Here is a 17,856-nt window from a genome sequence, read left to right as displayed (position 1 = left end):
AAGGGAATAGTGTATTGAGTGGGCATTTGGACTAATTAGCTTACAATTCCCAGAGTTTATGATCCTATACGTACTTTGAAATCCTGAGAACAAAGGTATTATATAAATGAAAAGCATTATTCCCAGAAGTAATTGGTATTGCAATTGGTTTTACTCTTGGAAGGTGACACTTTCACATATGAAGATACTGAGAAAAATGCTTTGCGGTATATACATGATGGCTCCTCTGCCTGGGAAGACAGCATGGAGATTGCTGTCACAGATGGCGTCACCACAACAACGTTGGAAGTGAGAGTGAAGGTGTCGCTGTCAGAGGACCAAGGGCCTCGGCTGGCTGCTGGCTCATCTCTGAGCATTACTGTTGCCAGCAAAAGCTCAGCCGTAATCACTAGATCACACCTTGCTTACCTTGTAAGTTCTTATGTTTGTTGTTCTTGTTCACTGAACCTGACTGGACTGACTAGAAAGCAGTGCATATATTTGGGGCTGCAGGTATATGATCATATAAATGTGCTTCTTCCCATATTCCCTGAAAGTTCTATTTCAAGGAGTAGTTATGTTGTTTATTCTGGCTGCTCCTAGTGTCTCATGGGCAGACAAGGAGTGAGCAAAACTTAGATGGCAACACAGTGGGTATGTGTAGGGATGGGTGATTGTCAACAAGAAACAGTGTCAATGCCAGAAAAGCCCAGGTTTCTACTTCTTAAGCTCCGTCTCTAATATTTCTAATGGGAATTTTAGGATAAGAGCATTTTAGAAGAAATTGCCTTGTCAATAACTAATAGGTGATGGTGTTTCATGGCCCACCAAGACAAAGCCCACTTTTCATCAGTTTTTGTCTCAAGGCCGGCTCTAGATTGAATACAGGCACAGCCCTTTGGCAATACCTCTCTGCCAGATTCCTTAGACAAGATTACTGATTCACTCTCCATCCCATGTCCCAACAGAAGCAGTGTGGTTAGAGAATAGATGAGAAAATCAGGGACTCTGGGTTTTTCCCCTGCCTGTTCCTAACTTGATAAACGATCTTTGGTAATTAAATGTACCTCCTTATTTTGATCCTATCTCTGGAGATAAGGATAATTAATTTTATTTTTCAATTATGTATATTGTAAACAGATACATACTCTATGTAAACATAATGATGAGTAGTTTTGACAATGCCTTGAAAAGACCAGTGATTATCCAGGAGCAGTTCCTGCTCATTAACTGCGTATTCTAAGCTGCATATCAAAATGCAGGCCCACTGGCAACTGAACATGTATTTTCAGAAATTGATTGAATGTGAATTTGCCCTCCAGAGCAGACAGACTCCAAAAGAACTATTCTAGACTGCTGAGAGCATAGCATACATTTTAAAGACTTAACTCAGTTATATGCTAACTTTCTCTGAGAGATATAGAAGAGTTTTTTTATTTTGTGCCATGGGAAAGTTTTTCCAGATGTGCACAGTTATGAGTTTGCAGTGAACATACAGGAAGATTGGAAAAGCCGTCTGAAATTCTGTTCATAAATGGGGAAGAGTACAAAGTGATAGGAGCAGGTGAGTCTGTTTTTAGTTAGAGCTTCATTAGCTAGATGAGCGACATGATATTGGGAGAGATAAAAGGCAAAAATGGGGTTCTGTGTGATTTTTTTTCTTACTGGTAGTTTCATATACACAGTTTTTTATGCACTGCAAGAAAACAAGTAGGGGAGAAATATTATATAGGTTCTGGAGTTTTAATCCCAGATCACACTTACTGGGGTAGTGACCCTTGGCAAGTACTTAAACCCTCTAAGCCTTAAGTTTCTCATCTGTTATATGGGAAGGATTGAATTACAAGATTAATCATAAAAAGTTAACTACATTTCTATGCATCAGCCAAAAAAATAATAATAATTAAAAAGATAATACCATTTATAATAACATCACTTATCACATATCTAGGGATAAGTCTAACAAGAGATGTGTAACTTCCATAATGGAGATATGATTGACCATAAAGAAAGCTCAAAAGACTCTCTTGAGTACTAGAAATAAAAGGAGAATTTAGCTAGGAGCCGGGTATAAGATCACCAAATAACAATAGCATTCCTATGCATCAGCAAAAACATACCTAGTAAATATAGCTAAAAAGATAACATCATTTATAATAGCATTAAAAAGTCCGGATAACTTATACTGAATCTGCAGGTTTCTAGATGGCTCAAACAGTTTAAGTTCAACTTTTAACCTAAGAGTTGGTGGTTGAAACCCACCCAGTGGCGGCACAGAAGAAAGGCCTGATGATCTACTCCTATAAAAATTACAGTCAAATGGCTTAAGGGGACTTCTAAGTCAATTGGCAAAATAATTCTATTATGAAAACATTCTGCATACCACTTTGAAATGTGGCGTCTGGGGTCTTAAATGCTAACAAGCGGCCATCTAAGATGCATCATTTGGTCTCAACCCACCTGGAGCAAAGGAAAATGAAGAACACCAAGGTCACACGATAACTATGAGCCCAAGAGACAGAAAGGGCCACATGAACCAGAGACTTACATCATCCTGAGACCAGAAGAACTAGATGGTGCCCGGCCACAACCAATGACTGCCCTGACAGGGAGCACAACAGAGAACCCCTGAGGGAGCAGGAGAATAGTGGGATGCAGACCCCAAATTCTCATAAAAAGACCAAACTTAATGGTCTGACTGAGACTAGAAGAATCCTGGTGGTCATGGTCCCCAAACCTTCTGTTGGCCCAGGACAGGGACCATTCCCGAAGACAACTCATCAGACATGGAAGGGACTAGACAATGGGTAGGAGAGAGATGCTGATGAAGAGTGAGCTACTTGTATCAGGTGGACACTTGAGACTGTGTTGGTATCTCCTGTCTGGAGGGGAGATAGGAGGGTAGAGAGGGTTAAAAAATATAAAAATATATTTTTTTGGTTAGAAACTGGCAAAATTGTCACGAAAGGAGAGACTGGAAGGAGGGAGCGGGCTGACTCATTATGGGGAGAGTAAGTGGGAGTATGGAGTAAGGTGTATATAAGCTTATATGTGACAGACTGACTTGATTTGTAAACGTTCACTTAAAGCTCAATAAAAATTATTAAAAAAAAATTTTACATTCAAGAAAATCTGGTGGAGCAGTTCTACTCTGTAACATGTGTGGTCACCATGAGTCAGAATTGACAGCAACAAGTTTGGCCTTAGCTTTATACTAAATCTAACAGAAACCAGGCAATGCTTCTATAGAGAAAATTATAACACTTAATTCACATACATGAAAAAGTGCTAGGTAAATGATAAGATATACCATATTCATGAATAGGAAGATTTAATATAAAAAAAAATCAATTCTTCCCCAAAGCAATTTTCAATTCAATTTAGTTCCAATCAATAGCCCAAATGGCTTTTTAAGGAACTTGATGATTCTATAAATATATATGGAAGAACAAAGGGCCAAAATTCTGAAGAGGAATGGTAAGAGAACAGGAGAACTTGGCCTGCCAGATATCAGGATTTATTATAAACTACACTAATTTAATTAAATCTAATTAACAAAAATCTTCACAAATGGACCAATAAGTAACATCATGATGAACAGAGAAAATACTGAAGTTGAAAAGGATTTCCTTTTACTTGGATCCACCATCAGTGCCCATAGAAGCAACAGTCAAGAAATCAAATGACATATTGCATTGGGCAAATCTGCTGCAAAAGACCTCTTTAAAGTGTTAAGCAAAGATGTCACTTTGAGGACTAAGGTGAGCCTGACCCAAGTCATGGTATTTTCAGTCACCTCATATGCATGCAAAAGCTGGACAATGAATAAGAAAGATGAAGAATTGATGCATTTGAAATGTGGTGTTGGCAAAGAATATTGAATATACCATGGACTGCCAGAAGAACAAACAAATCTATCTTGGAAGACGTACAGCCAGGATGCTTCTTAGACATGAGGATGGAGAGACTTCATCTCACATACTTTGGACATGTTATTGGGAGATACCAGTCACTGGAGAAGGACATCATGCTTGGTAAAGTAGAGCGTCAGCAAAAAAAGAGGAAGACCCCTAATGAAATGGATTGACACAGTGGCTGCAACAATGGGCTCAAACATAGCAACAATAGTGAGGATAGCACAGGATCAGGCATTGTTTCATTCTGTTGTACATAGGGTCACTGAGTCAGAACCAACTCAACGGCACCTAACAACACTAATTAAAATAGTGTACAGAAATGGATTTGTCTAATATAATAGAGTTCATACATGGATCTCTGATGTAAGACAGAGATAGTGAATCAGATCTGTGGTAACAGGAGGAATTATTTTTTAAAATTGTTCTGGACAAAATGATATTTAATACATTAAAAAAATAACTTTGACCCTCGCCTTATGTCCTATACAGAAATTAACTCCAGGCAGATCAAGTAATTAAATGTCATAAAGAGAATTTCACAATTCTTTATAGAATATGTATGAATCTTTTTATGATATTGGAAAAGAGAAGAACTTCTTAAAACCAGGAACAGAAAGTGCTAATTATAAGAGAAAAGATTAGAAAAATGTCTGTTCATCAAAACACAATGTCACACATTAGATTGTATCCCCCCAAAATGTGTCAACTTGGCTAGGCCATGATTCCCAGTGTTGTGTGATTGTCCACCAATTTGTCACCTGATGTGATTTTCCTTTGTGTTGTAAATCCTGTCTCTATAATGTTAATGAGGCAAGATTAAAGAAAGTTATTTTAATGAGGCAGAACTCAGTCTACAAGATTAGGCTGTGTCTTAAGTCAATCTCTTTTGAGATATGAAAGAGAGAAGCATACAGGGTAGAACTGCTCCATAGGGTCTTCTTGACGGTAATCTTTATAGAATCATTTTGGCAGGACTTTCTTCTATGGAGCCACTTGGTATGTTCAAGTTCTCAACCTTTAGGTCAGCAGCCAATCACCAACCAGTTGGCAAATTAAGACTATATACTATTTTATACCCATTCAGTTGGCAGAAGTTAAAAGGTCTAACAACACCGAGTACAGAGAGGAAGTCCATCTACAGGAGATTTACATTGGTGGGGTGTAAACTGGGAAATAATTCGGTATTATCTTGTGATGATGAATATTCACCTGCCCTGTGACCTAAGCATTCCACTCCTAGATCATAACCAAGAGATATTTTCAGGTATACACTAAAAGACATATACAAGAATATTCATAGGAATGTTCATAGTAGTACTATTTGTAATAGCAAAAATATTAAAACAATCCATCATCAGCAGAACAGATAGATAGCTTGTGGTATACTCACTCTATAGAATATTAGAGAGCAGTTAAAAACAAACGTACTATAGCTACATGCAGAGCCCTGGTAGTATAGTGGTTAAGAGATGGGCTGCTAACCAAAAAGGTGGCAGTTTAAATCTACCAGCTGCTCTTTGGAAACCCTATGGGGCAGTTCTACTCTGTCCTATAGGGTCGCTATGAGTCAGAATCAACTTGAAGGCAACGGGTATAGCTATAGGCAACAATATAGATGGGTTTTAGCTGTGTATTATTGAGTTAAAAAAAAAAAAGTCCTGTAAGAGTAGTTTTATATGTTCAAAAATAAGTTAAAATTAAATAATATACTTTTTAAGCAATATATCAAACTACATTAAGAATTCAAGGGAATGAAAAAAAAAAAGATTCTGGGAGATGGGAGTCCCAGAGATAAGATGAGGGAGGAGCATATAGGTAAATGTTAGTTGTTATCTAAATTCCAGTTCTTGTGTTGAATGGTGGGTCCATGGCTATATAAAGAATAGAAAGAAAATGAACGATTGAATGAACACAAAAGGGGTAAGAAGGTCCTTTAGCAGGAGTGTTCCACGAGAACATGGTCAGTATGTTTATGAATTGTTTTATACCCCAAAATAATTTTCTTTAAATTATGACAGGGTATTTTCAGAAAAAAGAAAAAAAAAAAAAAAAAGCTGATTGACCACTTTTTCAAACCCATTAGCCCTTTGAGATTTGTAACTAAGATACAACTTTCATGAAATAAGCGTTTCTTTGTCCAATTTTCCACGCTGGGAATTAATTCTAATCAAGAACCAGGAACTCTGTCCTTGTGGTTTATCACTACTGCAGAAGACAGTACTTTAAAACTCTCACCTGTCTTTTTAAAATTCTTTGTAAGAAGGTACAGCAATATTAGGAAGTAGTCTGTTAGAAGCCTATGTATTATATTTGACAACCCGTGTGGAGAAACAGAGAAACTTCTAAAGAGTATAAATTTAGGGAAAATTTTCTGAAGTTTAGCAGCTTCAATGAATTTGAGTTCCCTTCCTTGCTAGTGCTGAGTGATATGAGGAAATAAGGAAAATTCTGTGATCTTGCTTTAAAGGCTCTGAACTAGTAACTCAGAGGGCCCTGGGAATATAAGTAAGAACTGACTGTCCCCACCCACCATGCTCACATGCCTGACTCATACCTCAACCAACTGTAGAATACAGCCTTGAAGATTTACATTTGAAGGTATAATTGACCGTGCAACATTTATTTTCATTTGTTGCTGTGGTAAAGTGGAGACTGTCCCCCTTTTTATAATCAAATGCTCTAAAAGATGAATGACTTAGGGGATTTTTCCAAAAAGATGTTGTTTGCCCCCTAGATATTTCCAAAATTATCTTTGAAGAAGGAGGAAATTGTTCTTTAAGGCATTCAATTATTGTCCATACAGAAAGCCAATTTTATTTCTCAACAAACAATACAAAAGGAAAGGGAAATGGTCTTTGTTAAGATTAACCTGGGGGATTGAGCATCTACAGGTATAGTCCTGATAGAATGAATCTATAGATTTCCTAAATTTTTTTGTGAAGCCAAAATTTTATCATACTGAATATTATTCAATGTGGGTCATTCATTGACTAAACTAAAATAGCTTTCATTGTTTCTATTTTCACTTTTTAAACCATTGTATCGTATACTGTGATGGAATTTTCCTGTATCCAAAGAGCAAACTATCCTTAGCAACTTTAGAAGAAGCCTACATCTGTGTTTATAGATAGATGACTTGTAGCTCTGAATATGTTTTATTCTTCACTAGATGGCTGTAATACAAATACAACCTTGTGTGGCTCTTACAGTAATATTAGCGTATCTCTTTGTTCTATGCTCCCTATTTAACGTGTATTTGCCCTCTATTCTCCTGAGCTGTTGTTGGAGGAAGAGACTATCAAAAAGATGTTTTAAGAGGAATAAATACTGGGATGTTCATGCAGTTTGGAATGGTGTTGCTTAATGTTAAAAGGAAAGAGACCCATCGAGTTAGCAGAGAAGGAACGCTTGTGATCTTTTTAACTACTGGAAGTATTTATTCCTGTGAATGTGTATTCATGTCCTGCCTCATATTTACCTGATTAGGATGATTCTTCCCCCGACCCAGAGATCTGGATTCAGTTAATTTCTCTGCCAATGTATGGTGCTCTCTTAAGAACCTCAGGACCGGAGGTGGAAGAACTCTCAGAAATGTCCAATTTCACAATGGAAGACATCAACAACAACAAGATTAGGTACATAACCAGTTTGTATTATTTTAACAATGGGGGCAGTGGTGGTTCAGTGGTAGAACTCTTGCCTTCCATGTGGAAGACCGAGGTTCAGTTCCAGTGAACCTCATGCAGTAGTCCAGTCTGCAGCCGATCATGGGGATGACAAAGGACTGGGCAGCATTTTGATCTGTTGTACGTGGATTTGCCATGAGTCAGGGGGTGACTCAACAGCAGCTAACAATAATAACAATTATATAACAGAATTAAGAAAAAAAAGTTTTAAAATATTTAAGCAGCTGGTTGTAGCTTCCTTGAAAGAATATATTGCTTCTAGCCCCATTTTTAAACAAAGATGCAGTTATCTTACCTGGCTTGTCAGTGTGTTTCATTAATTTGATTCTTCTTTTGGCTTCTAAAGGTACTCAGCTGTGTTTGAGCCAGATGGTCATCTGGTTACTGATAGCTTCCATTTCTCTGTTTCTGACATGGACCACAACCATCTGGACAATCAGATGTTTACCATCATTATCACTCCCGTTAAGAATCCACCTCCAGTCATTGCTTTTGCTGACCTTATCACGGTAAATGATTCTCAAATCAATAAATAGTGAGTGCTATAGATCACTGGCTCTTTGGAGATGTAAATAAAGGGTCTTCTGACTAAATTGGCAGCCATGTTCTTCCCCCACATTATTTATACACTGATATCAAGATGTGCATGGCTTTCAACCGTGAGTTTTTTTTTAAAGTATGAAAGTAATTATATGCATGAGACCAAATAATTATGTCTATATCAGTTAGTCAACAAATATGTATACTAAGCTAAATGTTAGTATAAGGAGTAAAATCAGAAATGCAATGTATCTTTGAGGAGTTTACAATCTAATGTTGACAGCAATTAAAAAAATGAGGAATAAGGACAGTGCCCCAAGTTAGTCCTTAAATTAAGTCAATACTCATCACTATAAATATTGTTTTTAGGTCCTTGGGGTGCTGTATTTGTACCCTGGTCGTGGAAGGTACCCAAACCTGAGTTCAAGTCCAGGTTGTGTTCTTTAATAACTGAGTAACCTTGTACCAATTAATCTTAGCATCGATTTCCTCATCTTTAAAATATTATTCTCCCAAATACATAGAGGGGTTGATCTGATGATTAAATACAATAGCTAGTGAATAAAACCACTAGTGCATGGTGGGAGGTCACCAGAAATGAATTCCCTTTCCTCTTTCTGTTCCAAGTACCACAGTGTCAAAAGCTCAGGAGTTTAGTGTTTCTAAATGGTTTTTATATTCCTCCCATTTTCCATTCCACACCTGGGGAAAACACTTGGATTCGTCCCCATTCTTAGAGTCTGTGTGACCTTCCACTTTGTACAGTTAGCCTAGGTGTCATTCAGACTGAAATGGCTTGGTCATTTCTAGCAGGCTAGCAAAAAAAAAAAAAAGAACCAGGCACAGGTTGCAGAGTTAGCATACAAAACAGGGCCCTAAGGAAAAAAAGAACTGCTTTTATTTTAGTGGTTTATTTTCTTCCTTGACATTAAGATAAGCACCATTTTTCAGGTATGGTGAACCCTTTCTTCCCAGCACACCTATAAATATATACCATCAGGGAATAAATGGGACTTTGATCTGGATGGGAATGCCCGTAGAACTGAGTCACCCTCCCAGGATCCAAGGGAGGACTGGATCAATCATTCTCTAGCTATAGGCTTTTGAATGTTGAAATGGAAGGAAGGCAGCTATCCTGTCATATGGCTGTGCGGAGGTGGGTGATTAGAATGGTCTGGAGCTGCTTTATAACCAGATCCATCATTTAATGAAGCACAACTTTGAAGGGAGACACTGAAGCCACCGTGTCTAAGTGTAGCTTTGAGAGGCACTGAAAGATTGCCTGGTTTCAATGGCACACACATTGCTCATTTCCTCTGTAGAGGATCTGTGTCCTCAAAGAAGTAGAATTGGTGCTGGAAGGTCACCCCAGGCAGCACTTTTCAATGCCTTTCTTTTTTATGCAATTATATGCAACTGCCCAAGGACTCTACGTTCTTTTCTTTCTTAGGTTGATGAGGGAGGGAGAACCCCACTCTCATTTCACCATTTCTTTGCTGCTGATGATCATGACAACCTCCAAGGAGATGCCATCATTAAACTAAGTGCTCTGCCCAAATACGGCTGCATTGAGAACACAGGAACAGGTAACAGAAACAACTCCGCTGTACATTTTTCAGGACCTGGAAAGAAGGGAGGGCAGAGGGAGAACACTGGGTCTCATTGAGCCTGCAATGGAGAACTAAAGTGGAATGGAACCATTTCAAAGAAATGGAAGGAAGGAAGGTTTCATTCATTTGTTCAAAGATTTATGGGGCATTTTTTGTATGATGGGCACTTTTTGAAGCACTGAAGATCCATCAGTGAATAGAATAGACAAAAATACCTATCCTCATGGTGCCTCAGGTCCTTGTGGAGCGAGAAAGATAAGAAACCTAATAAATGAGAACATTGTATGTTAGAAGGTGAATAAGTCTATGGAAAAAAAATAGAGCAGCATAAGTGGATTCAGAGTGCCAGCAACTGGAGTGGCAGAGCTTATGGACTGAGTGTCAAGGAAATAAAAATTCTTGTCCTTTTACTGTGAGGCTGCTGTGGTTTAGCTGAACCATAGCTTGTGTCTCAGCTTCTTCTAAGAATATGACACGAATTGAAATGCATGCTTGTCTATTTGTCATACCCTCCTCAAGTCCCTCCCCCTCCGCCATCTGCCTCAAGCCCACTGCCCTTGGTGGTTATCACAGAGAAGGATAGGCCAGAAGCAGTGTACAGTCTGTAGGTTCCCCTGAGACCTGATGTGACTGGCAGTTCAGACAGCTCATGGCAGGTTGCTGCACAGCTGACTTGGCAATGAGATTCCAGTGCTTGGCTCTAACTGGCATGCAACTACAGCTCCCACAGAGAAGCTGTTGACTGAAGGTGTCTGTGGCCAGTATGGTGCCTGGGATGTGAGCCTGGTTACTGGAAGTTCATTTAGTAGTGGTCATGTTTCCCTACAGAAAGTCGTGTGTCTTTTTCCCAATGTACCTTTCAGTATATGTATTCAGATTTCTTTATGGCTGAATTAGGTTTATTCCAACAAACATTTGTGCTAGATACAATGGATGTAAAGGTTAATAAAATGCAGACCCTGTCTCATGGGAGTCAGTTATGAAGACTGCTGAATTACAATAAATGACAGATGCCAGGACAGGGAAAGGAGCTAAGCTATGAGAGAACACATAATAAGTAACAATCACTTTTATCTGGGGACAAAGAAAAGTCTGAGGATTGTTATTTTGTTAGTTGCTGTCAAGTCAATTCCAACTCATGGCAACTCCATGTGGGTCGGAGTAGAACTGTATACCATAGAGTTTTCAAGGCATTTCAAAAGCATATTGCCAAGACTGTCTCCCAAGGCTCTTCTGGGTGGGTTTGAACCACCAACTAGAGAGGGAAGAAGGCAGGTTCTAAGCCTCTGGGGATTTCAGTGCCCACACAAAAACCATAGAAGGAAGATGGGCTTCCCTCTGCTTGCATAGTAGCTTTAACATAAACCTGATGGGGCAAACCCTTCCTAAAGTACCTCCTTCCCTGACAACTAGTAGTCAAACACTTAACCAGTTGCACCACTCAGGAAAGTGATATTTAAACTGGAACTTGGAGAGTTAGGAGCAGTTGTCATGTGCATAAGGGAAATGGCATTTCTTGCAGAGAGAAGAGCGTGGGCAAAGGTGGGGAACCCTGAAAGGATGTCTGTGCCCAGCCTTCTCTTCTCTCTGTGTAGTTTCTTAGTAAGCCTTTCTAACATCGCTTTATGTTAACCTGGAATGCATGTAGAGGAGTGGCGCACTGGTACAAATGTCCAACTTCTGGCAAACCTCAGCCCCTCTAACACAGGGCTCTCAAACTTTCTGTGTGCCTAAGAATCACTTGGAGGGCTTGCTTGGACACAGGTTCGTGGACATCATCCTCAGAAATCCTGATTCGGGGCGGAGTGGGGGGTGCGGTCAGATGGGGCCTGTGAACCTGCATTTGTTATGGGCTCACAGGTAATGCTTTTGCTGCTGGTTAGAGGACCACACATGGAGAACCACTGCTCTGCAACAGTGATATGAACCTGAAGGAAGCACAAGGCTTTCAGGGGGCCAGAATAATTGTCCAAGGTCTGTCAGCTAAGAACCTCACAATTTGCTCCATAGGAAAGGCCCTTCAGCCTTTGTTCATAACCAGGTCAGCTTTATGTATATGAAACTAGCTTCCTAGATTCAGAACCCAGCTGACGAAAATAACATATTTTTTAAAACTGCTAGAAGTAGCAGCTTTTATTTCTTACCAAGAAGAAGAGAAGAAACAGAATGATTATATTGTTAGATATGAAATCTAAAAGCATGGAATCTGTATTCTTCTAGAACCTGCACAAACAGGCTAGGACCCACCTTGATCACTCTGGGGCATCACTATATTCCGTTGCGGTGCCATAAGAGATGTTCATAATGATAATCTGGGTGCATCAAGCACTATTTAATTTGCACATTCTATAGTCTATGTAAGAAGGCAGGGAAGCATATTAATAAAGATTTACATCAAAAGTAAAAGGTACAGTTTTAAAAATTGCAAGAATTTGTGCTTAAAGCCTCAGTGACAGATTTACTTGTTGAATAGCTTGTTCTCCAGTGATATAACATTAAGTGTTATTATACTTGTATTTGTTTTTAGGCATCATTTGCTTTACTTAGACTATTTTTGGTCCAAATAGTGAAGCTACATTTCACGTACTTATAGTGATCAATGGGAGGAGAAAATAAAAATTTGAAAGAATTAGTGCAGCTCCCTCTGGAAACCCTGAAATGTGTGTGTCCTTAGGGATCATCACAGTGTCTGGTCACTAAGAACTCTCTATGCTTCTGGTGCCAAGAGGAATCAATGACAGTAAATCTGAGGGTTAAAATTGAAGAAAATTTATGTCATTGAAGAAAAATATTTGTTTTGAGTCTTTAGTTCAAACTCAAAGGAAATTTTAAATAAAACTTTTTCATTCCTAGACTTTCTGTTGGAATATCAATAAAAAATGGCACTGTCTACAATTCAGAAAGTTAATAGCCTTGCAATTTATGGCCTGATCTTCACAAAGGACCATGAGGGAGAGAAGGGAGAAACCTTGTTGCTTTCAGATCTGTTATCTACACTTTTCTGTGTTGTTAGATCTCCAGTGAATGGTTGAAGACACAGGGGTTTCTTTTTTCTCCTCTCTCTAGAAGAAAATTGTGGTAACAATTTAAAATCAATCAATTAGAGAGACTCAGTTTAGAATCAAGTAAGAGACAAGTCGTCCATTATTTAGAAATTGCTTACTCTTCCCCTTGGCCTTGTGCAGTGTTAGGGGCTGGGAGGAGTAGGGAGTAAACTGGAGACAACACTTCCTGCAGAGCTCTCCATGGTAGCCCTGGTGTACTGTCCCCAGTGCTGCACTCTCAGCCATGCCAGGGTTTCCTTAAGGGACCGAGAAGTAAAGTGAAAACATGCAGGAGGAAATATTTCTTGGCTAAATGTAGTATTTTTTAAATGTAGTATTACCAATTACCAGCTGTCATCAAGTTGATCCCAACTCATGGCAAACCCATGCGTGTCAGAGTAGAACTATGCCCCATAGGATTTTTAATGGCTGATTTTTTTTTTTTTTTTGGAAGTAGATTACCAGACCTTTCTTCTGAGGCATCTCTGGGTGGACTAGAAGCTCTAGCCTTTCAGTTAGCCGCTGCATGTATTAACTGTTTGCACCCTCTAGAGGCTCACAAACATGATATACAGTTAAGTTTTTCTTGGGGAGAGAATGAGGGTTCTTCTTTCACGATATTCCAGGTAGAGTGGTTTTAAAACTGGCTGGAGCATGAGGTAGAACCTGTGCTATTGTTTTGTATTTATGCCAGGACTTATGTCCTCACAGATTCCTAACAATACAACCACTGATTCCTGCTTCGTAAAATAATAGCAACCCAAGTGCTTTCATATATATTATGTCATCTGATTCCCTGAGGAGGCAGCAGGTAGACATATCTGTCTATAGAGGAGAAATAACCAGTGGGAAAACTAGGATTCTCCCTCAGGTCTTATAACTCCTAGTCTTGTACTTGCTCCACTCTCCTGTCTTTATTCTTAAAGATATTTTCATCTTTTGTTGATGATGGTGTTTTGTTTTCTAATTCAGCCTAGTACACAGGTATTGATGGATTAAGATAAAACTCTCTCATGATGTCGATGCAGGTGATCGCTTTGGCCCTGGAGCTACCAGTGACTTGGAGGCATCGTTCCCTATTCAAGATGTCCTGGAAAACTACATTTACTACTTTCAGAGTGTTCATGAAAGCATTGAGCCAACCCATGATATTTTTAGTTTTTATGTGACTGATGGAACCAGTCGTTCTGAAATTCACAGCATCAATATCACCATCGAGGTAAAGACTTTGGAAATTGGAAAAGTTGGGTCTTTGACCATAAAACAACACCATTAGGTAGTTTTATATGGATTCCAAAGCAAAGAAAAGATTGGATCTGACCTTCAATTTTAAAATTCAATTTTAAAATATAACCCCAACCTTCAGAGAACTTGTAGAATTAAGGCTGCCATTTTGGGGAAGGCCTGCCTTGGAAATCTGTATTTTCATTTCAGAGGAAAATTTGTTTGTTCTTGTGTGGAAACCATTTGTGAGAGTCAGACAGAAAACTCGCCAACCCCGTATTTAGATTAAAACATTTTTCCCTGAAATTATTGTTTGTGGTTCTACATGCCTAATTTCTTTTTGTTATATTTTAGCCATTTATTTATTGACTTGTAACATCAAAGAAATGTGTTCCTTGATGCTGTATTTATTCTCATTTGAGTAACTATGTAGGTTGTCATACCACCCCAGAGAAAAAGATAAAAGATAAAACTAGAAGGAAATACCTCTGCCTTGGAAAAATAAAACATACAATACCCTCAACACTGTTAAGGGACAATGGTGGAGGAAGGTGGTACGGGGACAGGGAGATGGTGTTAGGAACCCATACTTTAAATATGGTTCCCTTCTGTAAGTACTGTGATATGTTTAGGATTTTCTAAGACAGTACTGATTTCAAATAATGTACTGTTTTATCCCCCAAATGTACTTTTCAGACCACATGTCAGTATTTTTTGTTTGGAAAATAGTCATTGGACCTATGGAAGATAGCTGAGATTTTTGTAGAGTATCCATCAACTTCTTTTCAAGGGGACATTTTGTTTATGTGACTTGATCTCTTTTAAATGAATCATTTTGGCTGGGGAATAATGATGGTGACACGTTAAAAGCTGTTTCAATGGAGATTACCCCCTGATGCGATGGGTAGGGTGAGAAGGGTACTTTATCTTGGTGATGTTCTTTTCTCCAAGCCCAAAACCCCAATCAAAGCATGAGAAAACATCAGACAAGCTCAAATCCTCTGCTTTAGCAGTAACGTTCCAATATTACTGTCTTGGTCTTTACAAATGTATCATGGTTATGTAAGATGTTAACGTTAGGGGAGGCTGAGTGAAGAGCATATGAGAACTCTGTATTATCTTTGCAACCTTTCAGTAAATTGAAAATTATTCCAAAGTAAAATTTTTATTTAAGACAAGAAACTGTTTTGATGGTGAAATTTACTGCGACAATGATGCTGTCTTTGAATAATATGCATTTTCTTTATTCCTAAACCAGTATCTGTGTGACCTAGTATTTTATGCTTTAATCAGAGGAAGAATGATGAGCCTCCCAGGATGACCCTGCGGCCCCTCAGAGTGCAGCTAAGCTCTGGAGTGGTTATAAGCAATTCTTCCTTGAGCCTGCAAGACCTGGACACTCCAGATAATGAGCTGATTTTTGTATTGACAAAAAAGCCTGACCACGGTAGGACACAACCTGCTATGGAAATCTTAATTGAGGTGCCTGATGGGTTATTAGAATAAACACAGAAGATTTCAGTTGACTGTTCCTTCACCTATCCTGTGTATAGTCCATTCTTTGCATCAAAGCATAATTAAATTCACAGCTAGCTAATTTCTTTGGGGTCATAGTAGACACAAACCAAAAAAAAAAAAACCAAAACCCAGCTGCTTTAAAAACCTGAATCGTAGGTAATTGAGATCTCCGAAATTTAATTTCAGCTGCTTTCTTTCTTATGTAACCTCAGGCAAAACAAGTTTCAGAGTGTTCGTGCTCTTTTCTTAGAGTAGATAGACATGATGACTTCATAATTCTGGGCCTATCTCATGCAAAGAACCATGTGGCAGCCTTGTTACTAATTGCAATATTGTTCACCTTAGGTTAGAGATGTGCTAAATGTCTTTATAAGCTTGTTCTTTTTGCAAAAAAAAAAAAAAAAAAAAAAATTTCCTGATTTAAACCAGGGGCAAAAACCACTGTGGAGATCTTCTACCTACTTCTTTCCTAAATGCTACCCTCTGGTATTAGCTAAAGCTCTGGAACTTTCTTCTTCCAATCAGTGTGTCTCTGTCATAATGCCTGTTGGTCTTTTAAAGACAAAATTATTGCTGTTGATGGACGGTTAGTAGAAGAGGCTGTTGGTCACGACATTTTAGCTTACCTTCGTTCACTTTCCCTTTCTTTAATGAAGTCCTTTAACTATCCAATTGCATACACATGACCCTTAAAATCAGAAAAATGTGCCTCAATCTAAAGATGCTTTCTGAATATGTTTCTAAATTTGAAAGAAATTTATTTTACATCTGAGCATCAAAAGAATTTAAAACACATTCCCATCTCCCACCCCAGCTGCCCTAGAAGGGAAGCAGTGAGTGAAGAGTGCCATTTTCATTTTGTGGAAGGGAAAAATAAGGTTTAAATAACGAAGTGAATTTGTGTTCATGAAGGGAGATTTGATTTCCAAGCTACTATTACCACCTCTATCTATGTCTCCTTAAGAGATTTTTTCCAGGAAAAGTGGGACATTGTCTTCTTTTTTGTAGATGAGGCCGCAGGCCAGCACCCTGTGCTTATATATAAAACATTAGTCATTGATGTATGTGTCACCAAGAGCCTCTGAAGTGCTTGACGTTTTGCCCAGGTTCATACTAGTGGGTAAAATCAGACTGTGTTTTGGCACCATATATGTTCTACCATTGTTCCTTTGTTCTTCTGTACTTCCTTCCTCAGGTCATCTGCTCCAGAAGCAAACTGCCTCTGAGCCACTAGAGAATGGGAGGGTTTTAGCCCAGGGCTCCTCCTTTACCTACCAGGATGTCCTGGATGAGCTGGTTGGGTACAAGCCAGGTGGCCATGGTGTGGCAGTGGATGAGTTCCACTTCTCCCTGACTGATGGCAAACATACCAACACAGGGAGGATGGAGATCTACATAGAGCTGCCTATAAGTGACACCCTCCAGTTGGTGGTAAACTGGGGCCTACAGCTCTCAGCAGGTACTAGGGCAATGGAAGAGGGTGGCTCTGGTTCTTCTGTCCTTATTTCCTGTTAGTCAGGTATACAGTGCTTTCTTCCACATACGCTCTGTGGGTGGATCTTGAACTAGCTGCCCAGAACTTGGGGAGACTTCAGTTTGAGAGAACTGTTTTTTTGAGGAGACACTGTTTGAGTGAAGAATGTGAATGTCTGAATTATTTGGACCACATGCCTCTGTTTGTGAATTTGAGAAAAGGTTGAGATGAGTTAGTAGTATTTCCAGAGTCCCCAAAAATCTTGATTTATCCAGCTATTCCTATACTGCCCTATACTCAGATTTCTTGCAGCATTGCCATCAACCAATCCCATGGAAATAAGTAAAAAAATAAATCTAGCAGGGTTTTCAAGATACTAATAAAAGGAGCCATGGTGAGGAGCAATTGGGAAGTCATCATGCAGCTACTATGATAAGCGTCAGTTTTGAGCTCAATTTGCGGGAGAAAGTTTCTTAATTAGGGAGTGAGCCTTTTATCTATACAGCGTCTACATTTTGACAGGGTTCTGGTATTTGTCTATTCTTAACCTCACATGTATTTTGTAGTGAAAAATATATGGTGTAAGGATATCTGAAAATTTGGGATTCCTGATGTCCCAGGTATCAGGTCTAAGATTTGATTTTACCCTTCTCACTTAACAAGCTATTAAGTTAGCTTGTTGCTATTTCATGGATGATGGTGGAAGACATGAGATTCCTCAATCAGTCAAAGCACTTGCTACTCACAGCACAGCAGGCAACGTGAGCAAGTAAGTTTGCTTCAGTTCTATAGGCCCTTCAAGTCCTGTGGGAGGAGTGATAAAGATGGACCACATAGGTGTCTTTCACATACAGTGGGATGTGT

At 39.0% G+C, this 17,856-nt stretch overlaps 1 protein-coding gene across 4 annotated transcripts in view; it reads left to right on the top strand.

The window, feature by feature from the left end:
• FRAS1 (Fraser extracellular matrix complex subunit 1) overlaps nucleotides 1–17,856 on the top strand; it is a 532,476-nt gene that overhangs the window by 404,740 nt on the left and 109,880 nt on the right. For 3 of the 4 annotated variants that reach the window (XM_049885934.1, XM_049885933.1, XM_049885932.1), the window contains 7 exons: nucleotides 164–411; nucleotides 7,383–7,531; nucleotides 7,929–8,091; nucleotides 9,573–9,708; nucleotides 13,805–13,995; nucleotides 15,294–15,447; nucleotides 16,714–16,977. In XM_049885934.1, coding sequence (XP_049741891.1) covers nucleotides 164–411; nucleotides 7,383–7,531; nucleotides 7,929–8,091; nucleotides 9,573–9,708; nucleotides 13,805–13,995; nucleotides 15,294–15,447; nucleotides 16,714–16,977 — 1,305 coding nt within the window. The remainder of the gene's footprint in view (nucleotides 1–163; nucleotides 412–7,382; nucleotides 7,532–7,928; nucleotides 8,092–9,572; nucleotides 9,709–13,804; nucleotides 13,996–15,293; nucleotides 15,448–16,713; nucleotides 16,978–17,856) is intronic. The other variant, XM_049885936.1, reaches the window with a different exon arrangement.

This window comes from Elephas maximus, chromosome 5 (genome assembly GCF_024166365.1).
Source record: "Elephas maximus indicus isolate mEleMax1 chromosome 5, mEleMax1 primary haplotype, whole genome shotgun sequence".
In the NCBI taxonomy this organism is placed as follows: Eukaryota; Metazoa; Chordata; class Mammalia; order Proboscidea; family Elephantidae; genus Elephas; species Elephas maximus.
This window is presented reverse-complemented; position numbering and strand designations above follow the sequence as displayed.